Below are 21,623 nucleotides of genomic sequence, written 5' to 3' on the forward strand. Positions count from 1 at the left end.
CCCTCCTCACTTCATCCTGACTAATCTTTGCTACTTCAACTCTTCAAAGTACTCTTTCCATCTTCCTATCACACTACTGGCACCTGTCAATACACTTCCATTCCTATCCTTAGTCACCCTAACCTGCTGCACGTCGTTCCCATCTCTGTCTTGCCAACCTGTAGAGGTCAGTCTCTCCCTCCTTACTGTCCAACCTAGCATACAAGTCATCATAAGCCCCTCGTTTGGCCTTTGCTACCTCTACCTTCACCTCACACTGCATCTCCCTGTACTCCCATCTACTCTTCTCAGTCCTCTCAGTGTCCCACTTCTTCTTAGCTAACCTCTTTCTCTGTATACACTCCCGTACGTCCTTATTCCAACACCAAGTCTCCTCATCTACTTTCCTTCCAGATGACACACCAAGTACTCTCCTACCTGTCTCCCTGATCACATTAGCTGTAGTTGTCCAGTCATCTGGAAGCACCTCCTGACCACCCAGAGCCTGTCTCAACCCCTTCCTAAAAGTCATGCAACACTCTTCCTTTTTCAGCTTCCACCATTTCGTCCTCTGCTCTGCCTTTGCCCTCTTCATCTTCCTCACCACCAGAGTCATCCTACACACCACCATCCTATGCTGTTTGGCTATACTCTATCACTCCTACCACTATTTTTCAGTCACTGATCTCCTTCAGATTACACTGTCTAAACAAGATGTAGTCTAACCGTGTGCTCCTACCACCACTCTTATAGGTCACCCTTTGTTTCTGCCTCTTCTGGAAGAAAGTATTCACTATAGCCGTTTCATCCTTTTTGCACAGTCAACCACCATCTGTCCTTCTGCATTTCTCTCCTGGATGCCAAATCTGCCCATCACCTCCTCATCACCTCTGTTACCTGCACCAACTTGTCCATAGAAGTCTGCACCAATGACAACTCTCTCACTGCTAGGTATGGTCTGCATCACTTCATCAAAGTCCAACCAGAATTTCTCCTTCTCCAGCTCACATCCTACCTGTGGAGCATACCCACTAACAACATTGAACATCACACCTTCGATTCCTAGTTTCAGACTCGTCACTTTATCTGACACTCTTTTTACCTCCAGGATATTCGTATTTATTTATTCATTTATTTATTCATTTATAAATGCAGTATTTATTTGTTATGTAATGTCTGAGCAGTGGATATGTACAATTTCCTCTGGGATTAATAAAGTATCTATCTATCTATCTGTCTGTCTGTCTGTCTGTCTGTCTGTCTGTCTGTCTGTCTGTCTGTCTGTCTGTCTGTCTGTCTGTCTGTCTGTCTGTCTGTCTGTCTGTCTGTCTGTCTGTCTGTCTGTCTGTCTGTCTGTCTGTCTGTCTGTCTGTCTGTCTGTCTGTCTGTCTGTCTGTCTATCTATCTATCTATCTATTCCTCACAAACTCCCCCTTCAAGATAACTCCTACTCCACGTCTTTTTCTATCTACACCATAATAGAAAAACTTGAACCCTGCTCCTAAAATTCTAAACTTGCTACCTTTCCACCTGGTCTCCTGGACCAACAGTATGTCTACCTTCCTCCTCTGGATCATGTCAACCAACTCTCTACCTATTCCTGTAATAGTTCCAACATTCAACATCCCTACTCTCAGTCCTATAATCTTGTCGTTCCTCTTCTCTCTCCTCCTACGAACACACTTTCCTCCTCTCCTTCGACCAACAGTAGTCCAATTTCCACCGGCACCGTAGGTGAACAGCACCAATGGCGGTTGTCGTTAACCTGGGCCTCGACCGATCCGTTATGTAAGTCATAGATTTGATATGCATGTTTGATTTGGCAGAAGTTTTATGTCAGATGCCCTTCCTAACACAACCCTCTACTATCAAGGCATGGGACAGGTACAATAAGACAGTGGCTTGTACCCTATTGCAACTACATTATGCACCAAAATGATCTGTGTACTTAATTTCACGTCATTATAGACAATCCTGACAGCTTGGATAGTGACACGCTAATGATGGCAGCAGGATACGATCGGTGGTTATCAAAAGCATCAACCTGGATTCTTCTTATGATAAATGAGGACATTTTCAATGAAACTGATGCACAATTTAGAGTACTGCAAAACAAAGTGATGGACATTGAATATTGTCCTGCACGCATCCACGACGCTGTTGCAGCTCTCGAGCACATGAATCTTTAGTTCAACAGTTTCTATGACCATTTTGAGAAGAAATGCAGCACACTTGGCCTATCAGAGAGTGGAGACAGTCAATTAAATCTGAAAAAAACAACAAAAAAACAGCGTTCTGTAACATTCTGGACAACATAAGCTGTCAAATGAAAGCTAGGTTTGATCATTTTGGTGAGCTGGGTATCCTTGGTTTAGTGGACTGCGCAGAATTCAGTGAAATGTCATGACATTTTGATTACACCAAACTGCAGAGCCTGTCAAAATATGCCAAATTCTTTGACTTTGTGAAACTAAAGGTGGATCTTGTTGGACTGTATACCTGACTAACAATGAGTAATGAATGTAAATCTCTTGGATAACATGTCAATTTTTTTGACCCAGAAGGATCTCATTCGAACTGTTCCGGAGGGGACAAAATTGCTCCAACTAGTGCTGACTGTTCCAGCTACCACAGCACTGGTAGAGCGGTCATTCTCAGCACTAAAAAAACTGAAAACATGCAGTTGGAACAGGACTGACCAAGGATGACCTTCTTCACTGGCAGTGATACTGACAATTTCTACCAACAAGTTATTGATGCATTTGTTCAGAAGGAGCTGCACATGGACTTCATTTACAGGTAAACCTGACATATAAACAGGTAGGTAACAACATAATGTTTTTTTAATCAAATGTGCTTATATGTGTGTTACAGTTTGCATTTGTAAATAATTCTGCTACGAGACTTTAAAAATAACCCACTCACTCTTGCTAATTAAATGGTGAATAAGCTACACTATAGGTTCATATGTTTGTAAATCTGATCATGTGATCATGATGTAGTCGGTGCTTCACCAGCCATAAACCTCACCGCACATCACTGATATTTTTCAGCTTTACAAAGGAGAATGCTTCACAGGTGAAGAATAACGAAACTCTTAGTTAACTGCCCCAATTTCAGAGAACATCTGCTTCTCTTTAGTGCAGCTGGTCATTCCAAACTAAGGCCAAAAAGGGGGTAAATTATCCAAATAGAGTATTCAAACAGGCTGGTATGTTCATTTGTATCTTTTATACTAAATGTTTTGTCTTGGGACATGAGTATTATATTTGTATCCCTTTGACTAGAAATTTCTAAATGTTTTGTTAATGACTGGAAATACATGTAGTCCTCAACCTACAACACACAATTGAATGAAACTTTGCAGATGACGTTTCAACAGGAAAGGCACATGAAGGAACAAACTTCACTTCATCTTACATTTGCTGAGTTATTATGACATGTCATGTGAAATCTTAATCCATGGGGTGTTAATGTTACGCTGCTTGGCGTGGGCTTCGTCACAAAGGGGAACTACAGTATTCTGATATGGGGAGCACAGTTGTTTGTATCCATGAATGTTCACAAATTGGACATTCGTAGATTCAAACAACAGCTATAATACAGCAATCTTGAAAGACAAAAACAGGTAAGCCCATTTTGTTTCAATGCAAGACCAACAGTCATCGTATTTTTAAAGATCTCATCTCCTTTTACACTTGTGTACTGTATCTCATTATTTCCTTATTTGCTCATATCTCTCTTGCACTTTGTTGTTCCTTCCCCTCACTCTTCGCCTTTTATCCTCTCCCCCTGTGACCCCCCCCCCCAGTTCTACAATGGGCTGAGATGAGATGATATGGTGATGTCATACCTCCGCTTCCTGGGGATGTGAGTAACTGTATGCTGTGAGCCACTGGTCATTGCATTGAATATGTTTATGTGATTGTGAGCACCAAGTAGTTAAGGTTTTCGAATGAGTCAAACAGAGAAGAGGAGATGGTCTGCGGTGGAATCCTTAATATGACGGAGGAAGAAAGTATATGCAAACTGTTGACTAGTTTCCATGCAGCTGATTAGTTATTCTGTGATTATGACAAGCTGAGAGTCAATTACTTCACTAGGGTTGAATAAGGACAACAGTGGAATAAAAAAAATCTTAATTTTAAAAGTGGGTCCAACTACTTTATTTTTACAGCTTAGGTCAGTCATTGTGATGAATCCACAAAAAATCACTTGACTCAGCACTTAATGAAGTATTTTAGCATCTATTAGCTCATTGTTTTGGTTTTCAAACATAGCTGGCAACTATTTTAATCAAACCAAAGCTTTAAATCCCAGCTGTACGTTACCTGTCTGACACCAAATGACACCCACCACTGACATGTTGGTGACTAGCTAGTGAACACGTGTAGAATTTAGCAGCTTGGGAGCAGGATGTTTTACTCAGAAGTTGGTAGAAAGACAAAAAAGCCACAGAGGGACTTCTTTGCAACTGCTCTAAATGAATACTTAATATTAGCACTCTGTTCTGTAAACCCTTTGCTTTGAGTTTTCCTTTAAAGGGACAGTAAATTAATTTAAAAGTGATATACAGTGTGCCCTCGTGCATTTGAGCAGCAATGCTCGCGACTCCATCTCATTGTAGATTTTTGGTCGCGTGATACCTTACGTGCATTCTTTCGGCCGGCGTCTACCTTGAAGTTCGGGCTGCTTGCCGAGTTAGCTCCGGTCTTCACATTTGTCCATGTCTCTCAGTTACTGAGCCGTTTTGGCTTCGTGAAACATAACGGTTTATATTCTTTGACTAGTGGGAACCCGTGGAAATTCCACGATAAACAATATCAGACTTCATACCAAACATATGAAAACAAATGGTGGTATTATAAAACCAAGTGCACCCAATGTAGTCCAAAATCAACGTGGTGACGTAACAACTTTGTGTTAGCAAATCATGGATTGGGCTGGGCATGCATTGCGAAGCTGTTGATGAATGTTAACAGGCTGACTGGAGAAAGAAAGCTCACTAATCGTGAGATTGGGAATGGAGCTAACATTAAAGAAAAAGGCACCTGTCAAAAGAGCAAGTGGAAAAGAAGTTTTAGAGAAGTGATAGTCCTGTTAGCTGACTACATGAACGGAACTGCATGTAGTTACTTAAAGACCATTTTTGTCATTTGCCCGAGGAGCATTTTGGATACTACATGGATTGTCCCATTCTAAACAGAAACCATAGCTGGACAGACTGTTCGTGCTAGGCAGCTAGTTACACTCAGAAATCGTTGCAGTTTTTTGTGTCGTTCCTGCTGTTTGGACTTTCTGCTCAAAGACATGAAAATTGTTGGAATACTTATGACACTCTAAAATTATGCTAACTGGGAAGTCCATGTATAGTTAGTGATGGGCAGATGAAGCCACATGAAGCACTGAAGCTTTTCATCCCAATTGGTTCTCTGCGGTTTGAGGCTTCATTGACATGACACGGGTCACACACACTAATGTCATAGTGGTTTTCGTTGCAGGGAGATGCCCCCCGGATAGAAAAAATTCAGTTACAGCATCTACATGACAACACAGACCCGGCGTTTTCAAAAAACTTCACTTTGGCCAGTGTTTTCGTCCCGGATACTCTTAGGGTCAGCACAACATTATTTGAGATGATTTCTGGCTTGTTACGTTGTCGCTTGCTGTATATTTATACAATGGCGCTGATATGGATTCACTTCCGCTGTCATGGCGCGCTCCGTAACTTATGATAAACTTTGTTTTTCCAAGTCCCCATTGATCACAAAAAAAGGAAAATGACACCAAACCTTTTTTAATTTGTGTACATCAAATTGTCAGGACCGAGACAGAAGCGGAGACCAGGTGCGTCTGAACTAAAGTCTTTATCATAGCAAAAGCACACGAGGGAAGTACGGGAAAACCCGGTGCACGAGTCCAGGGAAACAGAGCGGGACGGGCAGCCTGCAGACACGGGAGGATACAGACAAGAGTTACGGGGAAACAGGCAGGCAGGCAGAGGTGCAAGTCCGAGAGGCAGAGTTCGTGGTCGGGGAGGTCGGGGACAAAGCAGAGTACTGATATGGGTCCAGGCAGGCAGGTCGGGGTCCAAATACAATCCGGGGTCAAGGTAGGAGTCAGGATGAACTGGTGACAAACACGGCATCTACACAGAGGATCTGACGCTGGGTCCGTGTTCAAGCCGGGTCTTTATAGTCAGAGATTAGAGTTCAAACAGTGGCAGGTGTGTCTGGGATGATCGGATGCAGGTGTGGGATCTGCGCTGCGGGAAACCCAGCGCGAGACTGGGGGCGGACCCCGAGCTGGATCGTGACACAAATACACACCTGGCTCATTTGCACTTTACTGTCCCTTTAAATTAGCTTGTCTTGGACTTCTACCATCCTGTACATTGGAACAAATCCAATTCAGAACAGGGCTGCGTGAACTAGATTGAACCATTTAAAGACCATCTCTTATCTGTGGCCTTGTGAATTCATCTGTGTGTTCTGAGCATGCATTTGTACAAGGTGGGTTCAGGCCATGAGAATAAACACATGTTATGTATTGATCTCACAGTTGTGTAAATGTTAAACACTTTCAAAGGCCAACATTACATTGAAATCCAGTTGGAACTTGCATTTTCACTCTAATTTTATATTTGTAAATGGGGTAGAACTTAATTAAACTAAAATGTCAAAGGGTTGCTACCACAACTAAAACTGCAAGGTGTGCCAAGAGTCATTTACAACAAGGAATACTTTGATCTCCACCAACATGCTTATGCTGATGAAAATAATTCACCAGCTTTGTTCCCAGAAATAACTAACGTCTGAGGCAAACAGACATTTTAAGAATTATCCTGTCAATTCTTTGCATGAAATAATCTGATGTTTAGCAGTTCCTCTGGATTAAAAACGGCTGATGAATGATTGTCAAGTTGGGGTCTCAAGAAAAGAGACCCCAACAATAAAGAATTCCTTATGTATTTCTCTGCCTTTATGCACTATGTGTTGTGTTTGAATTCACGTGATACTGTAAAAAATACTTCATATGTTTCACTGGGCCAGCTATAACGTCAGGCAAATGGAATGGGAGATATGCAATATAGTGTCACTGTACAAACAGCTGTGTGTTCTTCTTTTATAGAAAACTTGAGGGTGAAAGGAGTTATTCCCTCCTCCTGTCGTCCCTATAAAACATGCCTGTATCCTGAGCTTGGGGCAGGTATGGTGGGCAGCAGCATGCAGCTGTAAAACACTGTTAAGAGTCGGCTTTATGCAGTTCAAACATAAAACTGTGCTAGCATTGCAATCTATCTTGGCTCAAGAGCAGCACTTTGATCCATGATGGAGCGGTTGGTTGTGGAAAATTGTCTGAACACAACTGGTTCAGAGAGGTTGTTCGTAAGCTAAATTGTTTGTAAGTCGTTATTTATTAAATTTCAATCTATTATCACCATTACTACTCTGAATACGAAAGTACTATTTCCTAAGACTCGCCAGACACAATGACAAGACATAAAACAACACATAAACAAAATAAAATACTGTAGTACTGTAATTTAACTTTCACATCTCTACCTCTGCTGAATGAATTTTATCCTCAGGGGTGTATTACACCAGACTTATATGAATGACACTACCTGTCCAGCTACAAAGTCCAACACGCCGCTTTATGTTTGATTTTCATTACATTTCTCAGTTGACTCAACCAGTAGTTAACATAAAATAGCAAAACATTCAGTTCAGCATTCATATGATAATGCTTCCGGACAGAAACCTAACCCCGCAACATTGGTTCCTACATCATTTAGCTCTGACAGGGGCACAATCTCGTCAATAATTTTAAAAAAAGTTGGAAATAACCAGCAGTTTGTGACAGTTTTCTTACAGGAAGCCTATAGTCTACATTGCTGGCTCTAACTTTCTGTTGTTTGCGAGTGTCCCCATGAACATAAATACATTATACATTGTTTCCTGCTCAGAAGTTTGCAGAGATGTGGACAAAAGAAGGACAAAACGCTGCAAATGACGCATCGACAGGAAAACCGTAAAGACCACATAGAGACCACATCAAGTCATGATGGCATCAGAGCAAACCGTTCACTTAGTCTTATATTGGTTATTTTAACATGACGTGAAATTTGAATCTATGTGTTGTTAGTGGTGCTGCGTGTTGATGTTATCTACAAATGATCGGAAGTCAGATGTTCATCAGATGTTCGTTTGGAAGTTGTTGTTTTTTTTAAATTGAGCTACACACACACACACGCAGGCACGCATGCACACACACACACACACACACACGCACGCACGCACGCACGCACGCACGCACGCACACACACACACACACACACACACACACACACTCATTTACTGTATATGGTCAATTTGAGACCGGCCAATTAACCTGAAGTGCATGTTTTTGGATGTGGGAGGAAGCCGGAGAACCTGGAGAGAACCCACGCAGACACGGGGAGAACATGAAAACTCTGCACAGAGCGGGACTCGAACCCAGAACCGCCTTGCTGTGCAGTGACAGCACTACCTACTGCACCACCGTACTGCCCTGTGGAGATTCCTATAAAAAAATTATTACTGGAAGACCTCATAAGCGATCATCAGTGACAACATGCCCCCAGTCTGAATCAGATTTCACAACTTAACTCATCATTTCTCCATCCTTTCCTCCCACTGAAGTCCTATTTGCTCACCTTTCCATTAGTCCCTTCTTTTCCACCTCTTCCTCTCTTCCCCCACCACAACCTCCTCATTTTATGGGGTCAGCAGACAATGGGCCACTTCAGTAGGCCGGTTTGTTTCAGACATTCTTTCTGGAGAACAAGAGAACAATTATAGCTGCTCCTCTGGTCTGGGCACCCAGACAAAAAAAAAGGATGTCGCCTAAAAACAGAAAGGAAAGGAAGCTGGGACTGAATAAATCAGGGAAGTGAGAAAGACAAAACGAAAAAGAGAGGAAGCCACGGTATCCTGCTACGACACCACAGCCACAACCAAACAGTATGAGATACCTCTGATGTTTGGAATGTGAAACATTTTGTCATGAAAATGCCACAGTGTTTGTTTAAAGATCTATTTTTCCCTTAGTTGAATAAGTTTCCTCTCTTCTTTTTATTTTCATTTTCTGAATGACAGGAAAGGAAAAGGGAAGAGGAAAGAGATAAGCGGTTAAACTTGGATACTTCTTTCCCAGAAAGGAGACTGGGCAGCGAGTGCAAAGAAGAGTGGGAGTAATGACTTTGTTACGCATTCACTGCCAGAATAGGAATTATTCCATGACGGTGTACAAGGAAGTGAAAAGAGGATACTGTAGTGCCTTTTTCAATGAATCCTTGACACAGGTGAAGTCATGACTTCATATTTGTACAGATGTTCTATCTCAGTTACATGTCCTGATATTCATAGTTTGTTTAATTTTTTGGAAAATTGTCCACTTCCTTGTTTAATGGTCTTTATGATATTTTGAGCAATATAATTCAACAGTTGTGTCCTTTCCTGTGCAGTGGAGAGTCTGAAACATCATATGAAAAACACATGGATAAAATGTGTTTTCATCAGAAGGAACCCGGCCTGGATATTTCCGTAGGACGCTGAGTAATGTTCCCCGGCATCAGCTGCCACAGCATCTTCAAATGGTCCAATATCCTGACCTCCTTGTAGTGACTCTGCACATGCAGGATGGACGTGTCCTAAAATAATCAGTGGTGATGGGCTGTGGTGTGTCAGTACAGTACAGTGTTAGTACCCAGGGTGTTAAAAGGAAGCAGAGGGGTATGACTTCACTGCTAACTATTCAATCAGGATATTTTTGACCATCACAGGCGTCATCACTGCAGTTGGTCTCAGTGTGAGAGTATATTTTTGCATGTGGGATATCACAGCTGAACTTCTATTTTTAACTAGGTGTGTGTGTGTGTATGTGTGTGTGCGTGCGTGCGTGCGTGCGTGCGTGCGTGAGTGCGTGCGTGTGTGTGTGTGTGTGAGAGAGGTCCATTTGGACCAGTGTTCTTTAAATGGAATCCTTTTAATAACCTTTAACTTTCCTATATTTATGGTTTTTTTCAGTCCTCATTGGCACAGAACATAAATACTGAATTGCAGATTTGTACACAATAAATGTGTCTTTCACAAAAAAAGATTTCTCTACCTAATTAACTCCGTATGATGTCCTCAACCAGAAAAAGTACACTCAACAGAAGCAATGTGTCAGAAACATGATTCATTGGTGTAATTTAAGCTCCAGTAACACTTGAGGTTATGTAATCAAGAGCAAAGTAACATTTAAACTAGGGAAACATGATAACACAGAAATATGATGGAAATCTCTGAATACTTTTTTCATCAACCAATGATTTAAAGGCAGCACACTCGGTTCCATGTGAGCATGATTTGCTATAGCATTATAATGCTAACAATGGAATGGTTGCAATTCGTGCAAGCTTGAAATCAAATTCAGAACTTCACATTTGATGTATTAAAGAGGTTCCAAAACGATTCCAGTTGAAACCACTTATTACTTAAATGAATTTCTTTTTATGCTCATGTGACAATAACGACAGGACTTTTTAATCAGTAAAACAATAAAAATACCTACAATAGACTCTATGACGTTTGTTACTTATGTGAGCTGACCACATCTTAACATGAGAAATAGTTTTAAAGAACAGCCCAGCACCTCAGGTATGTTTATTCACTTCCTTTATATGAGAAAAGTAATATGATGTTCAGTTTGAAACTAGAGCCATCAGCCTTAAGTTTAAAGATGGAAACAGCCAACCTGATGCAGCTGCTGTAAAGAAACATATTTTGTCAGTTTTACATTCTAGCTGTGTTATTAAATAACCTTCCTTAACATAAATCTAATAGTAAATTAAATTTACCATTAGCCATACTTGTTCTGATGAAAACATTCTGGAAATACTCAAATAAATGACGGTGCACAAACCTCCACCAATATCTTGTTGTATTAATATCATCTGTTCCTTAACACGTCTCAAAATAAAATCAACTCCACCCCCTACACAAAATGATATCAGTTTACAACTTTTTAAGACTTCAAAATGAACAAACACGGACTCTGGTTTACGGAGCTGAACGTACCCAGCCCATGTACCCTGTAGGACCTGTCATGAAGTGGACAAAACCTCAGTCTCCAAAGTCTCCAAAGTCCATTAGAGACTTAAAGATGGACACAATAAGTCCTCCGGTGTCTTTGACTCATGTTGTTTTGTTTTGTTTCATCTAACAAGTGCAAAAGTACGAGTCCTAGCTCATATAGTCTTCTGCAAAACAGCAAAGGAGCATCCTGAATGAGTTCCATATGAAGAGGGCAAAACATATAACGCACCAAAGAGACAGGGATACGTTTCTCAGGACTTGTTTTCCAGTAATAGCTGTGTCATTTTCTCTTTGCTACATTCTGTGGCTAAACCCTAAAGAGTCTATTGCTTGAGAAATGACATTTGCTCCCACTCTCCAGTTAAAGCTGCATTTTTGGAGCCACTGCAGAATGTGTCTATCCAGCACAAATAATCTATTAGGAAAACAGTTACTGTTGGGCCCACCGCAAGCATCTCTCTCCCTTGCTGCCCTCCTCTCCTCTCCTCTCCTCTCCTCTCCTCTCCTCTCCTCCCCTCTCCTCTCCTCTCCTCTCCTCTCCTCTCCTCTCCTCTCCTCTCCTTTCCTCTCCTCTCCTCTCCTCAGAGAGCAGCGGCACATGAGAATATTTCCAGTTGGATCAGCTGACGGATATGCATCTTCTGCTTCCGTTCCATATGGTGTGTGTGTGTGTGTGTGTGTGTGTGTGTGTTGTGTGTGTGTGTGTGTGTGTGTGTGTGTGTGTGTGTGTGTGTGTGTGTGTGTGTGTGTGTGTGTGTGTGTGTGTGTGTGTGTGTTGCTTGTGTGGAGGAGGAAGGAGAAGGGAATAGCATACATATAGTAACATTGACAAAGCGTCTCTGCTTTCATGATGAGGCCACCAGAGCAGGAGCAAGTAGAGGAGGAGCACAGATGGGACTCTGGGACTCTTTTAGTTCTTTTTTTTTTTAGGTAAGACTTCAGTAGATCTTAGTTGTGTTATATGTTTTAATGTGATGATTATAGGGATGAGTAAAAATATGGAATATGTATCTATCTGATGAACCATTTTCAAAAATTGTCTGAATTGATTCCGCCCACACAGATTAGTGACCTTCTTTTGACAAAGAGAAAGAGAAGAAAGAGAAGAAAACAGAAATTGTTGTTTGAGAAATGAATACAGTCAGAAATAGGCATACAGTATATAAAAAATGAAAACTTCACCAGAGGTTGAAATGAGAAAGAATACTAAAGAAAAAGAAAACTGCTGGAAAATTAGAAGATGATGAGGGTGATGCAAAACCAAGTCAAAGAGGTTAAAGGAGGCTGGAATGGAGAGACAGGCAGGAAGGGAGAGTAACAGATGAGAAAATGTGTCCCAGTTCTAGGGTGTATACAGTGTGTGTGCGCGCGTGTACGTGTGAGTGAGTGCGTGTGTGTGTGCTTGTGTGTGTGCGCGCGCGTGTGTGAGTGCGTGTGTGTTTGTGTGTGTGTGCGCGTGTGTGTGATTGCTAGAGTGGTTTGTGTTGCAGGGATCTTGGCTACTGACAGGCATTGAGACTCCCAAAGGAAGCCAGTCCTTGTTCAGTTTACAGTGAATGATTCCCTTCCTTCCCTGCACAGCCCTGTAGGCCAGTGGCTGTGTGTGCGTGTGTGTGTGTGTGTGTGTGTGTGTGTGTGTGTGTGTGTGTGTGTGTGTGTGTGTGTGTGTGTATGTGTGTGTGTGCGTGAGTGCATGTATGTGTGTGTGTGCATGCATGTGTGGCTGCTTGCATTTCTTTATCGGGTGTTCTGGTGGAAAGATGAAGATTGTCCTGTAAATAGAAAGTCACAGGTTGTGCAACATTCAGTGTTTGTCCACCAGCAGCCATGTGTCCAGTGGAGTCAATCATGTCCTCAGGTTTGAAAGACCTGCCTGTGTTTTTGGGCAATGTTTTTGTTGAATTACTTGTGGGGCACCTCTCAAACGCACCTCTTTTTATTCCAGTGGGTCAGGATTAGGATTAGAGTAGCTGTATTGCTTATAAATCTCAACATGAATGATTCAGAACGTTAACAAAATATTGTTTATTTAATCTCTAGCATTGCAACATATTTCTGAAAAATCTTTATACAGTCACTTTCTAATTATTTGTCTGACTGTGCTGATAGTTTGCAGCAAATTTCAATTCTTTAGTAAGAAGTCAATGACACATTAACAGGAAAACAAATTAGATTCAAAGCGGGATAAGTCAGCTCCAAACCAACATTTTTAAAGCCTCATTAAGAAGTAATTTCTTTAACAGGAAAATGTAGAACTACTGCACATTTTGAAACAGTAATTTGTCACACTCTTGAAAAAGTAATAATCCTACTGTAATGCTCCTTGCCAGTTCTGTTTAAATTCCACAATAATAAGGAACTTGTTGGAGCCATGAATTAGCTCCGGTCCTCCCAAACAACCACATTCCAGTGTTTCCTGTAGGATCTTTTTCCTGGTATGGCCTCCGAAACAACGTTTTAGACCATGTTCAGAATCAGCCTTCAGAAAGTAAAAGTGGATTAGATAAATAATGCCATTCCTTCCAAAATTGTGGTGAAGAACTTTTTTTGTGTTGTCCTGGTATCATCTGTCACAACTTCATGGGTTCAATCATTTTAAAACGAGTGCAGCCCAGAGTCAGTGATCGTTCTGTATTGCTCTGTAGACCATTATGTCCTACAGTCCTACAGGCCACAGCTCTTTTTAATTACAGAACAAAGTGAAAATACATGTTTAATGATATGGTACAGGAAGAAGGCATTGAATGTTAGGTCTGATTTTATCTGGCCCATTCTTATAGTCCAGATTGTCTGATCAGATGTTTTCAGATATACTGTAAAATCATTAATGTTGTCCTGTATTTGAGTCAGACAGAGATTTTCCATGGCTTATTGAGCTAAGGCAAAATTTATGTATTCAATCAGTAAGGTTAGGGAACATTTGGTATCTGATTTTGGACTGAGCGCCTTCATTATTATTTAAGTATTGATTTTTACTGTTCATGTCTGTAAAGTGATGGCTGTGTTATTTATTAATTTCTTTTACTTAAAACACATCTTTATTTAATGGCTGAAGGTTTATTCGCACAATTTACCCTGTTACTGTCATATAGCAACAAGTTCAACGCTTTTATCAATGATTAATTTTTACTGGAATTTGGTGAGACCCTTTCGGGGAGTAATAAAAGCTGAGAAAGAAACACTGGATCGGCCGTAGCCCTCGTCGACCAGGGACCAGTGAACTGCAGCAAGGCTGCCATCTGGTGGCTCAACACCGAAATTCACATATTATAAATTCCACATTTTCTTTTATTTTGTTCATGTTTTTGTCCTTGAAATTGTATCCGTACAACGACCTTGAGTGTCTTGAAAGGTAACTTCAAATAAAATATATGTATAATGCAGTATTATTATTATTATTATTATTATAAATTCAGCGACTTGTTGATGCAGGCTTTCATCAGGGCCTATCCCAGATGACTTTGGGAAAGAGGACAGTTCACCATGGATGAGTCACTAGTTAGTCACAGGTTAAATGTGGGAGACAAACATCCATTCACGCTCACATTCACATCTATGGACAACTTAAACCCACCAATTCACCTCTAATGCCTGCTTTTGGGCTGTAGGATGAAACTGGAGGGAACCCATATAAACATGAAAACTCCACTCCTGGATTTGAAGTAGCATGTTTACACATGTGAGGATAAATAATGTAATAATAATGTGAATTCCTTTAATGATGTATGTACAGTTACAAACTATTAATCACATGTTTCTACAATTACCATAATCACAAACAGACAAACATTCTAGTTCCATTTTCAATGTAGACTTAATTTCACATTTAAACCAGTTCACTCAATGTAAATCTAGTAACTTCTCCTCACCAAACAGAAGATTCCAGGAGTTTCCCATAGATGTAAATTTTAAAGCTAAACACTTCTTTTAAAAATCACAAAATATGCAAAAAGGCATGTAGTTACAATAAAGTTTTCACCCTCCTCTGACTGGCAAAGGAGGGATTCTCAATCTTCTGGAGACATGTATTACACACAGCGGGCTGCAAAGAGTGATTTTGTTTTAAACTAGTTCCCATCTGCTTCAAATGTTCAGGAGGAAGCTGCTGTAAAGACTAAGGAATATCATGAGGACTAAACAAAACTTCATTTGACTTTTTATTGGCAAGACTGCAAGCACATACATGCAGAATTTACATTTCTTGGTGGAACTACTCCTTTAACAGGAGATGTGTTACTTTTTAAATGAATTATTAATGTACATAAAAGACAGTCACATTACCCTTTTGTTCCTTTATTACTTTACTGACTAAAAGGTCCCACAATGTTTTGTAAGATTAAAATGTTTTTATAAGAATTATTCATAAATAGACATACAACAGGAGTGGAACTTATATAGGGTGAATGATTTTACAGCACCTCTGTGTTAAAAAAAAAAGATAAAGTGAAGTTCACAGGGAAATCTGCTGGTATATGAAGATGATCTATGATCCACAGTGAAAGGACAGTTTCTGTAAATTCTGTGATAAAACTTTGGTCCATCTCCCTTCCCAATCAGAAACAAAGCATTTGGTGTTCGCTATATGTTAAATACTTCTCCTCTTCATGAACATACAGCTCAAAAATTCATGTATTATGAAACAGTCAGATCTGCCCTGAGACTGCCAGGTGATATGGTCATATAATCCTGATAATAATCAGATTTGTCTATGAATCTAAATGTAAATATTTAATGCACATTCTTTATGGATCTTTTGATGACATTTATAATCAAGAAATTTACCAAAACTCCCAATTAACTGCAGTTTTGCAGTTAACAAACAGACTTGTTCCGATTAAAAGTAGCTACGTAAAAGATAGTCGGCCAATCAGTAGAGAGCGAGCATCCGTCCTACTGAAGATGATGAAATAATGACTCCCACTGTTATTCCCTGTCATGTTGGCCTTATTTGCTGCAGGTTGAATTCACAACCAGATGGGTGCCTTTTTATTTTCACCGCCTTGTTAATTTCTTTTGTGCTAGACATGATCAACCGTTAAAGTATTCCTGTGTAAAACTGGTTCCTGTCTTCCAGCAGTGGTATTTCATACTTGAGTTCAAAGTGAACACCCATTAATCAAGAGTGGCATGTTCTGATACCACACACACACACACACACACACACACACACACACACACACACACACACACACACACACACACACACACACACACACACACACACACACACACACACACACACACACACACACACACACACACACAAGCACATTTTTCACACACATGCATCTAATTATATATTCTCCCTTCATAAATATGTGAACCTTTTCATGACTAACCTTAAAATAGAGCTTGAACAAAGAGTGAAACTTTTTTCTATACAATCATACAGATTTTATGTAACTTTTTTTGTCATACTTCACCCAAGACAAGACTGCACTCAGTGTGCATCGAAAAACTTTATGTAAGTGTTCATAGTTCCTGAAGCCATCTTGTTTCACATGTTGCCTACAGGCCTGGGAAGGAAAAAGATGGCCTTCTGGCCCTGGTGGGTCTTTGGTCCTGCTTTGGGTTGGCCGTTCCTCTTCAGCCCAATGTACCACTTGTACTTCTGGGAGCAATATGTGTTGTAGTGGTTCTCTTCATACTTCTCCAGGAAGTAACACTCATCATTCAGCGCTTGCTGAGAGAAGCAGATGAAAAGGGAAAAAGAAAAGCAAGTTTAATTCAAAGGTTGTGTGGATATAGTGACAACGTAAAATATGGTAAATATTAGTTTCTGGTGAAATAATCTGCAGAACAAATCTCTGACTCACTCATCTACTCATTTATGCGGTCACAAATTATTACTCACAAGGATTTATGTAATGCAGAAAAATCCCCCGTGGTTTTCCAGTGTTTTGCATTTGTGGAAATAACATTGAGACTTCAGGAATCGGCGAATTTAATCCCTGACAAAATTAATGCCAGCAGATTTGTATGATGTGGCAGGAGCACCATTAAACGACTCCTGAACTCATTGGGTTACAGAAAGAGGATAGTCTCCCTTCTTCATGAATCAAAATCCATGCTATTAATATAGAGTTTTTCTATTTAAAGTCATATTTTTGATGGGGAGAGTAATTAACACTCACTGATCCGTAGAGTTGTCCTTTTCTGTTCATGGCCAGGTACCTTCCTGCTGTCTCACCCCTGATAACCACCACTCCCACACTCACAGCTTTAAGCCTCAGGATGTCTGCAACATAAATGTATTCAGAAGACCTTTATAGTTGGAACTTAAACACAATGTTCACATCATCTAATTTGCTGAAATATTTGTCTCCTTTTTGTACATTGTAATATTTGCTTGTTGTTGTTCTAAAACTGTTAATTCCAATCAAAATATTAAACAGAAAATGTCTCTTTTTCTTCTTTTACTTTGCTTTTGAATGTAAAAAAAAGAAAAAAAAAATTCACCGTAAATGTCATTTTCCTGCCTGCCGCCGTTCACGGTCCCATCTGGTAGGATTCTGAGGTGAAAGCCCCCGTTCTGGCTGTATAGCCTCACCAGCGTTCGCTGCTCCTGTCTGGACAGATCCACAGATGTAGGTCCCAACGGCAGCACTGTGACGTCTCCCTCAGACGCTCTGCATGAAGTAGGGTGATGTCCCTGTGTCTGCAACGATAGAGTAGGTCCATGGGGTTCGCTGTGTGTGTTGTCTGGACTGCGTCTTAGACAAGACACCAAACAAGCAGAGGAAGACAATGCTGCCTTCATGATGATTATGAGAAATCCTCTCCTCCTCCGTCACTTACGCCCTCTGTCTGCGTCTGTTTCTCTGCGTCAACCTTTCATGATACTCTAGGTTTTCATTAAATGATGAAACCAGCCTAAGGATTTGATCTGGATGGAGGCCAGGAAGACCCACATGACCAGACATGTTTTCCAGATGAACATCACTTAGATTCTCTCTTTATGGAAATAATTTCCAGATGGCAGTGATGTAACTTTAACCTGAAGTCAGTGAGAGGCAACAAAATAAACACGTGCTATACAGATTTCACTACAATGATTTTTTTTACTTTGTAAAAATTTCTGAAGCCATATGCAAAAAACCCCAAAAACAAAACAAGGGAAAGGGTCTGGACACCCTCCATTCAAAATCTTATTCCACTAAAATCTCAAACAGTTACTTGAAATATTTCAGTATCTGGAACCAGCATCCATCAAGTCTCTTGGATCGCCTGCTTCCTGTAAAACTTATCCAAAAAAACAATCATTTTAAAGCCCCTGAGGCAACATGATCGTCGTATGATGGAAAGTCAAGATCCCAGAGCAGCAGAGGCTGTCATAAAGTCTGTCAAACTGAGACGGAGCAGGGAGGCGATGACGGATCCGGTCAGCAGTGTCTCTGTAAAACTCTGCTGTTTGATATTACATGTAGCCGTAGGTAGAGTATAATTAAAACAGAGTTAGGCTAGCCCACATCTGGAACAGCATAAGACATGGAGGGAGGGAGAATGGAATGGGAGAGGGAGAAGGAAAACAAAAGCCACAAAAGGAATGTAAGGCCTTCCCACTCACAGTTTTTCCAAAGAAGAGGATCTGAGGAGGAATGTAGTATAATGGGATCTGAAAATTAAGGTTAGTGGCTGAATGGACACCAGTACTGCTGGTAGGAATGATGCCCAAAGTGTAACTGCTGAATCAGTCACAGAGGAGAGACTGAAGGAACTGTGTGTTTGATAAGGGGGATGTGTGTGTTTGAAATAAAGTAGAGTAAGGTTCAGCTGGGAGTCAAACCTTGATTCTCAAATGCGTTTTAACCATTAAATAGCCTTCATATCAACAAGATCTGTCTGTTATCACTAAATCACAGAAGTTGATGTATCCCAACACAAACAAGGCAGAGCACCTACCTGTGGGAGAGTCATGTGACAGTGCCCCTGATGAGCCAGCATGTCCTTGTTTCTACTTTTCAATAATCTTTCACTCAGCTTTTTTTTGGGACAAGTTTTCTACTCCACAGAGCACCAGTGTCTTCTGACACTTCAGTATGTGCTTCTGTATTTTTACCCCATCCACACGCCTCCATCACCTCACCAAGCCTCTACGTTACAAGGCACATTTTAACAAGCAGGCGTCAGGACTAAAATTACCACACTCGAGATAGAAATCGAGGCTGAGATGCAGTGACGTAAATGTACGGACAGTGGGATCCAGCTAGAGCCTGGAAATGAGCAGAGCTGCTGATACATTCTCATAGTGGTTCACTGCTGGAGACGCTGGAGAGAAACACAATACACCCATTCACTCATTTTCTCAACTGGCTTCATCAGCTTTAATCATACATGGATCTAATTGCAGTGGAAGTTTAGGTCATGTTACAGGACTCCTCATTCCTGCAGCAATTTTTTTTGACTCATCAAAAATATAAATAATTCTGTGTACACGGTAAATGTCCTCAGCACATGAATACAGCTCCACTCAAGAGGTGCAAGTCATTTCCCCACAAAAACTAAAACCTGCACTCATTGTAAAGTACTGTTTAGAAAGAAATATTTCACAAGGTATTATTATTATTTATTTTTTATTTATTTATTCATTTAATAATATTTTATTATATTATACTAGCGGGAACCCGTGGATATTCCACGATAAAACAATAATATCAGACTTCGTGTGTTTTCCTTTTTTTTCTTTGCCGTCACAAGAAAAAACCGCTGTGTCCGACGAAGCCATAACGGCTCCGACGAACGTGAAGACGAAGGCCGCTTCGGCGTTACAGTCCAGCCATCTGGGTAGACGCCGGCCTCGTGACTTCGGTCCTGGTGAATAAGGCATCAGGATTCCCACCATGACAATGTGAGGTCCATCACAATCAAAGAATACAAACCGCTTTGTTTGACGAGGCCAAAACGGCTCCGTAGGTAAGAGACATGGACAAATGTGAAGACTCGGCTAGCAGCCCTAACGTCCGGGTAGACGCCGGAAGCATGACAGTGTGAGGTTTTCAAGTGAGTTTATTCAAATATATAGTTGGGGATATTTTGTAAACAGGGGGAAATGTATTCTACTTTCACTGTTTGTCTTGCTATACAAGAAACAGTAGTTTATATGATGACATCTGCATTCTAAAAGCAGTTCAGTTTTTACTTTATCATTTTTTCATCATGACATATAACACTACGTGCATGACAAAGAAAGACTATCCTTCCAAAGAAGTGTAGTACAGTATCTGACCTACTTCTGTCTTACCCGTTCAGCTGCTGAGGAATTTCTTGGAAAAGCCTGTAATACTTTTTTTCACCAGGAGATGACGAGATAGGCCCGTTCTGGTTCTGTAAAATAGAATACCTCTCAGTGAAGCTTCGAGGTCCGAAAGTCCCCTTAATTCAAATCAGGCCCTATCTAAAATCAAACCCATGCCCTGAAACCATAATTTAAGGTTACCAGATTGGTAGCAGTCAACCCTTTATATCTGGTGGAGCTGGATCTTTATTTGTATCTACATGAAATTCCAGACAGTCATTCAGAACACCAACTCTTTCTTTCTTTCAAATATCCAACCGTTATTATAAAAAATGTAAGAAATGTGGGGATTAGAAAAGATTAATGAAATATCTAAGTTAAAAAACAAAACAAAAACAAATGCAGGTTCCACCTCTCCAAATTCAAGGCAAAGTTTAATGGAGAACTTTTCCAGCTCATCCTCACTGCACATTTCATGCAAATCCAACTCTGTAGTAAATACAGTATAGCATTTGGAGTATTTACCAGTAGTCCTACTGGAAGCTGTGTTGAATGTTTGAGCTCAACACAGTGTTGTTAACTCCGTCATAGGTCTGTTACCATGTGCCATAAAAACCTCTTGACCAACATCTTCACTGGTACCATAAATGTTATTATCCTCAGATGATGTTTACAGGATATATTAGACTAAACGTTCATTAAAGATAATTACTTCCATTAGATTTTGTCCGGATTCAGCGAGAACTCTGAGACTACAGGGGTATAGGAAATAATGAGAGTGCACTTAAGATATTTATTCTTCTATCCAGTTAACAACCCATGGTCAAAACCACAGACGGCATTCCATCACAGGAAACAGTATCCAAAGGGCCGGGCAGACTCAGAGTCCAAGCAGACAGGCAGACAACAAGGGATGCTGAAATAAGGAGGGAAAGACCAACAGGTGACACTGGGAGGAAGAGGTCATTGGAGGCAGGTGAAAACAAACATTCACTAGAGAACGATTATAGAAAAGTATAGAACACAAAAGTAGAAGAAGAACACAAAGATTACAAAATATGAACGCATGAAAGCAAGACAGAATGCAAGCCATGAAGTGTAAAACAAAACACAAAGAAAACTTTAACTTTCAAAAAATAATAGGACACAATAATATAAAAGCCTAACAATAACCTCTCAGAATGAAAGGAACAACGAACAAGGACCAAAACCATGACTTTAAAGGTAATCTGGATCAACGTTGTGTTTATGATTTCCTGTCTGCTCAAGGTGTTCATTAAGGAGAT

The 21,623-nt window shown here is 40.5% G+C and overlaps 1 protein-coding gene and 1 long non-coding RNA gene across 3 annotated transcripts; one reads left to right on the top strand and one right to left on the bottom strand.

The window, feature by feature from the left end:
• Positions 1–8,820: 8,820 nt before the first annotated feature.
• Positions 8,821–10,574, top strand: LOC137606668 (uncharacterized). Its single transcript, XR_011037893.1, has 3 exons — positions 8,821–8,984; positions 9,120–9,325; positions 9,488–10,574. It is a non-coding gene; the product is annotated as an uncharacterized lncRNA (long non-coding RNA).
• A 4,282-nt stretch (positions 10,575–14,856) lies between these two features.
• On the bottom strand, positions 14,857–19,136 carry LOC137606141 (putative fibroblast growth factor 1). Of its 2 annotated transcripts, XM_068331245.1 has the most exons (4): positions 19,005–19,136; positions 17,562–17,760; positions 17,237–17,340; positions 14,857–16,785 (listed from the first exon to the last, which is right to left on the bottom strand). In XM_068331245.1, the coding sequence occupies exons 1-4, from the start codon at positions 19,044–19,046 to the stop codon at positions 16,600–16,602; spliced, it is 531 nt and encodes a 176-aa protein (XP_068187346.1). In that variant the 5' UTR covers positions 19,047–19,136; the 3' UTR covers positions 14,857–16,599. The 2 variants fall into 2 exon arrangements, with proteins under 2 accessions (XP_068187346.1, XP_068187345.1); XM_068331244.1 differs by lacking the exon at positions 19,005–19,136 and having other exon boundaries at positions 17,562–18,667.
• Between the last annotated feature and the right edge of the window lie 2,487 nt (positions 19,137–21,623).

Source organism: Antennarius striatus, chromosome 13, assembly GCF_040054535.1.
Source record: "Antennarius striatus isolate MH-2024 chromosome 13, ASM4005453v1, whole genome shotgun sequence".
In the NCBI taxonomy this organism is placed as follows: Eukaryota; Metazoa; Chordata; class Actinopteri; order Lophiiformes; family Antennariidae; genus Antennarius; species Antennarius striatus.

Coding starts and splice junctions, on each gene's coding strand:
- LOC137606141 (XM_068331244.1), bottom strand. CDS start 17,862: ATGAAGGCAGCATTGTCTTCCTCTGCTTGTTTGGTGTCTTGTCTAAGA. Junction 17,341..17,561: donor GCAGGAAAATGACATTTACG/GTGAATTTTTTT, acceptor TTTATGTTGCAG/ACATCCTGAGGCTTAAAGCT. Junction 16,786..17,236: donor AAGGACAACTCTACGGATCA/GTGAGTGTTAAT, acceptor TGCTTCTCTCAG/CAAGCGCTGAATGATGAGTG.